The sequence below is a fragment of the Schistocerca piceifrons genome, chromosome 1 (assembly GCF_021461385.2).
Source record: "Schistocerca piceifrons isolate TAMUIC-IGC-003096 chromosome 1, iqSchPice1.1, whole genome shotgun sequence".
Taxonomy (NCBI): Eukaryota; Metazoa; Arthropoda; class Insecta; order Orthoptera; family Acrididae; genus Schistocerca; species Schistocerca piceifrons.
The window spans coordinates 328,554,614-328,560,613 of record NC_060138.1 but is presented as its reverse complement, the minus strand read 5'-3'; the positions used below and the strand labels follow the sequence as shown (position 1 = coordinate 328,560,613).

Sequence of the window (6,000 nt, the reverse complement as noted above, 5' to 3'; positions counted from 1 at the left end):
AAATATTAATTACAGTTGCAATCACAATCACCATCATACAGATAGAATAATTAACATATTTAAAATAACATTTTTTATTTATTTTATTTATTTTATATCTTGTTTCACACTGTTTCCAGTTTCTGGCGGAGTTTACGTGAAACATGGCGAGAGTCTGGTGACGACTTGGACAGCCATATGGCGGTATTCTATGACCCTTATAGGTACTCTGCAAGGTCGCATTACTGCTAAATTTTATGTAACCATTTTGGATAATCAGGGCCAATCCATGATACAATTCTTGTTCCTCAATGGTGATGCTGTGTTCGAAGACGGTTTGGCTCCTGTTGACACAGCTCACATCGTCCAGCTCTGGTTTTGCGAGCACGAGGATTAATTGTTATATGTCCCTTGGCCAGCGCAGTCATCAGATCTCAAATTATTGCGCCTTTGTGATTTACTTCGGAGAGAAGGGTGCTTGATTGCTATCCACCTCCCTCATCGTTATCTGAACTTCACACCATTTTGCAAGAAGACCATATAAAATTAATCGTCGCTAAAGCAGATGCCAGACTGAGATTCATTGGAAGAATCCTAAGGAAATGCAGTCCGAAAACAAAGGAAGTAGGTTACAGTACGGTATATTGATTATTTTTACTTATGGACCGTCTGACAGCAACTGAATAAAACACAATTTCAGTGCCATACGCGTTTCGCCTTTATTTTCTGCAAGGCATCATCAGTGGCCTGGAATATGTACATATGTTTGCTATTTAATATACATTTTTCTCACTGTACCTGTAGGTTATAAACAGTTCTGGTGGCTGGTATTTCTTATTACGTAGTACGTTTTGAACTGTACTTACAAGTTGCGTGGACAATTTCTTACATATTACGCTCCTGTTGCATTTTTGTTGTTGCTCTTCTTCTTATGAATGCCAATTTGCGGTTTTTTTTCACATTCCACAGCATTATGAACTGAACGCTTGTTTCAATGCAATGTTTCGGTTTCTGTTGCCGACTGTCAAATGTTTTTGCCAAAGATCGAGTGTTATTGCCAGCGTGTACACATTTATGTGTGTTTGTGTGTGTGTGTGTGTGTGTGTGTGTGTGTGTGTGTGTGTGCGTGTGTGTGGGTGTCCAGAAGGTGAAGGGGAAAGAGTTTTTTTTGTTTTATCTTATCATTTCCTTTATTAAGTGTAGTAGGGACCTGTGCTGATGCGTGTTTGTTCATTTATCACATGTTTGTTTTCTGCTATGGCTTTCTGGATGTGGAAGTTTTCTTGCGTTTGTATAAGATGTTTGTCATGGTTGCTTATTCTCATTATTTTCATTTCTTGTTCCATGTTTGTAGGAATATACCGTAATATTAGACGCAACTGAGGAAGACAGTACTACAAACGTTGAAGGTTACAGTACACTTGTTCGCCCACTGCTTGAACACTGCTCAGTGGTGCGGGATCCGTACCAGATAGTGTTGATAGAAGAGATAGAGAAGATCCAACGGAGAGCAGCGCGCTTCGTTACGGGATCATTTAGTAATCGCGAAAGCGTTACGGAGATGATAGATAAACTCCAGTGGTGGACTCTGCAAGAGAGACGCACAGTGGCTCGGTACGGGCTTTTGTTGAAGTTTCGAGACCATACCTCCACCGAGGAGTCAAGCAGTATATTGCTCCCTCCTACGTATATCTCGCGAGGAGACCATGCGGATAAAATCAGATAGATTTGAGCCCACACAGAGGGATACCGACAATTTTTCTTTCCACGAACTATACGAGACTGGAATAGAAGGGAGAACCGGTAGAGGTACTCAAGGTACCCTCCGCCACACACCGTCAGGTGGCTTGCAGAGTATGGATGTAGATGTTGTTGATGTTGTGGTCTTCAGTCCTGAGACTGGTTCGATGCAGCTCTCCATGCTACTCTATCCTGTGCAAGTCTCTTCATCTCCCAGTACCTACTGCAGCCTACATCCTTTTGAATCTTCTTAGTGTATTCATCTCTTGGTCTCCCTCTACGATTTTTACCCTACACGCTGCCCTCCAGTACTAAATTGGTGATCCTTTGATGCCTCAGAACATGTCCTACCAACCGATCCCTTCTTCTAGTCAACTTGTGCCACAAACTCCTCTTCTCCCCAATTCTATTCAATACCTCCTCATTAGTTATGTGATCTACCCATCTAATCTTCAGCGTTTTTCTGTAGCACCACATTTCGAAAGCTTCTATCTTCTTCTTGTCTAGACTATTTATCGTTCATATTTCACTTCCATACATGGCTACACTCCATACAAATACTTTCAGAAACGACTGGGTAAATGGTTCAAATGGCTCTGAGGACTATGGGACTTAACATCTGTGGTCATCAGTCCCCTAGAACTTAGAACTACTTAAACCTAACTAACCTAAGGACATCACACACATCCATGCCCGAGGCAGGATTCGAACCTGCGACCGTAGCGGTCACGCGGTTCCAGACTGAAGCGCCTAGAACCGCACGGCCACACCGGCCGGCCTGAAACGACTTCCTGACACTTAAATCAATACTCGATGTTAACAAATTTCTCTTCTTCAGAAACGCCTTCCTTGCCATTGCCAGTCTACATTTTATATCCTCTCTACTTTGACCATCATCAGTTATTTTGCTCCCCAAATAGCAAAACTCCTTTACTACCTTAAGTGTCTCATTTCCTAATGTAATTCCCTCAGCATCACCCGACTTAATTCGACTACATTCCATTATCCTCGTTTTGCTTTTGTTGATGTTCATCTTATATCCTCCTTTCAAGACACTGTCCATTCCGTTCAACTGCTCTTCCAAGCCCTTTGCTGTCTCTGACAGAATTACAACGTCATCTGCTTCTCCATGGATTTTAATACCTGCTTTGAATTTTTCTTTTGTTTCCTTTACTGCTTGCTCAATATACAGATTGAATGACATTGGGGAGAGGCTACAACCCTGTCTCACTCCCTACCCAACCACTGCTTCTCTTTAATGTCCCTCGACTCTTATAACTGTCATCTGCTTTCTCTACAAATTGTAAATAGCCTTTCGCTTCCTGTATTTTACACCTGCCACCTTCAGAATTTGAAAGAGAGTATTCCAATCAACATTGTCAAAAGCTTTCTCTAAGTCTGCAAATGCTAGAAAGGTAGGTTTGCCTTTCCTTAATTTATTTTCTAAGATAAGTCGTAGGGTCAGTATTGCCTCACGTGTTCCAACATTTCTACGGAATCCAAACTGGTCTTCCCCGAGGTCGGCTTCTATGAGTTTTTCCATTCCTCTGTAAAGAATTCGCTTTAGTATTTTGCAGCTGTGACTTATTAAACTGATAGTTCGTTAATTTTCACATCTGTCAACACCTGCTTTCTTTGGGATTGGAATTATTATATTCTTCTTGAAGTCTGAGGGAATTTCGCCTGTCTCATACATCTTGCTCACCAGATGGTAGATTTTGTCTGGACTGGCTCTCCCAAGGCCGTCAGTAGTTCTACTGGAATGTTGTCTACTCCCGGGGCCTTGTTTCGACTTAGGTCTTTCAGTGCTGTAGATGTAGATAAAATATTTCATTTAAAAACATGCAGGACCCGTATTTATCGATTCCGAGACGAATGGAAACTGCTTTGATGCGAGCTGTTTTCCTACACGGCAACAGGAATGGTGATGTGTTTTTGGTGTTTCCACGCTACTGTCCGCCCCCTGTACTCTGAGGCGTGTGGCCGTACCTTGCTAGACAGGAAGCCCTCCTAGCTGGAGGCAGCAGCCCCCGCCGGCCCAGCGACCGGCGCTCCAGGAAGCCGCCGGGTGACCGGCGCTGGCCGGCGCGGCCGTCGACCCCTGTCCTGTAGCCGCGGTGCTGCGGCGGCCCCTGCCCCTGCTCCTGCTGCTTCTGCACGGCGCTCAGTCCGACCGCAGCCATGGCGCGCGCCGCCCGCCTCCTGCCGGCTCTGGCCGCCGCCCTGCTCGCCGCCGCCGCCCTCGCCGCCCCATCCTCCCTACTGGACGCCCCCAGCGACGCCGCCGCCGCTCAAGACTGCAACAAGGTAAACGCAGCCACTGTCGGTCGTTCACTCACTCCAGGCGGCTCTGTTCCTGCATACTCACAAGGGCACCTCCCCATCGCACCCCCCTAATATTTAGCTATAAGTTGACACAGTGGATAGGCCTTGAAAAACTGAACACAGATCAATCGAGAAAACAGGAAGAAGTTGTGTGGAACTATGAAAAAAAATAAGCAAAATATACAAATTGAGTAGTCGATGCACAAGATAGGCAACATCAAGGCTAACATCGGCTCAGGAGCGCCGTGGTCCCGTGGTTAGCGTAAGCAGCTGCGGAACGGGAGGTCCTTGGTTCAAGTCTTCCCTCAAGTGAAAAGTTTACTGTCTTTATTTTCGCAAAGTTACGATCTGTCCGTTCGTTCATTGACGTCTCTGTTCACTGAAATAAGTTTAGTGTCTGTGTTTTGCTACCGCACCGCAAAACCGTGCGATTAGTAGACGAAAGGACGTGCCTCTCCAATGGGAACCGAAAACATTTGATCGCAAGGTCATAGGTCAACCGATTCCTCCACAGGAAAACACATCTGATGTATTCTATACGACACTGGTGACGGCATGTGCGTCACATGACAGGAATATATTGTCGACCCACCTAACTTGTACACTTGGCGAATGGGTAAAAAGATTCTTCTACCTTGCCCGATTTAGGTTTTCTTGTGGATGTGATAATCACTCCCAAAAAAGTGATGAAAACGTAAGAGTTTGTCACATAAACTGTAACAAATGAATGCAACAGTTTCACAGTCGCACAGTTTTCCCTGTGCTCTGTCAAAACATACGTTTTTAACGTTTTCAAATTTTTCCGTGTGTAGACCGTCAAATCCTACATATGTCCAAGCAAACTTGAACATGTCCTGGAATTTTGGAGAGCGAAGTTGATTCTGTGTGTGCCTGAACTTTGATAATAATCTGAAAATAAAAAATTAAACTTTTCACTCGATGGAAGAATTGAACTAAGGACCTTCAGTTCCACAGCTACTCACGCTAACAACGGGACCACGGCGCTCCTTAGCTCAGATGGTCCTTGATGTTGCCTATCATGCGCATGGACTACTCAATTTGTATATTTTGCTTATTTTTTTCACATTGCTACACAACTTCTTCCCGTTTTCTCGATTGATCTGTGTTCAGTTTTTCAAGGCCTATCCACTGTGCCAACTTATAACTAAATCTGAGGGGGGTGCGATGAGGAAGTTCCCTTGTCAGGACATCTTTTTCATCGCTTTTAACGACAATCCACTTGTACATTAGAGACGCAGTCATAGCTCAATTGGATAAAAAAGCTGAAAAGAGCGTTAAAGAAATGACGTCAACGTTTACCTGCTGTGGTTCAGAGGAATAAGTGGAAGCCGAAATGGAAAAGCCCAGCTGAGAACTTGAGCACCAAATTAACACAGGCTTTATTGGTGGTGGCCCACTTTCTAAAAAAATTACGATCTATTCTTGAGTACTGCTCGAGCGTTTGGGATCCCTATCAGGTCGGGTAGAGGGAGGATGTTGTGTACATAGTTCCGTGTAGTCAGCTCGTACACAACTTTCCCACTAGAGCGCGCCCCGCTAAGCACAACAGCGCAGGCGCAGCGCTCGTCCGTCTCCGCACTACGAGATGGCGCTGTCTTAGAGATGGACCAAATTCTGCTTCCGCCGATCCGCGTATTAATATGTAAGGCAGCCAATGAGATTGCTGCTAACGTAGAACCTTTTCTCCTCGCGGATCACACTCGCGCAATGATACCTAAACGCTCGAGGTATTATAACGAGTGTACAGACCTCCGATTAATCAGTCTGCATTAGTCTGCAGTCTGCACCTAATAAGATTATCATATTCCTGTACATAGCCATGAAGATAAATGAACAGACACTTTTGTCAAGTATCAGAGATATGTGAGAATAAGATTAACGTACCAAGACCAAAGGAACTTCGGATTGCCAATTGTAAACAGCATCCAGAATCAA

General features: G+C 44.5%; 1 protein-coding gene across 1 annotated transcript in view; it reads left to right on the top strand.

Annotated features, from left to right (window-relative positions):
* The first annotated feature begins 3,900 nt into the window (after window positions 1–3,900).
* Window positions 3,901–6,000, top strand: part of LOC124718598 — a 31,903-nt gene continuing 29,803 nt past the window's right edge. The window contains exon 1 of the mRNA XM_047244271.1: window positions 3,901–4,026. Coding sequence (XP_047100227.1) covers window positions 3,901–4,026 — 126 coding nt within the window. The remainder of the gene's footprint in view (window positions 4,027–6,000) is intronic.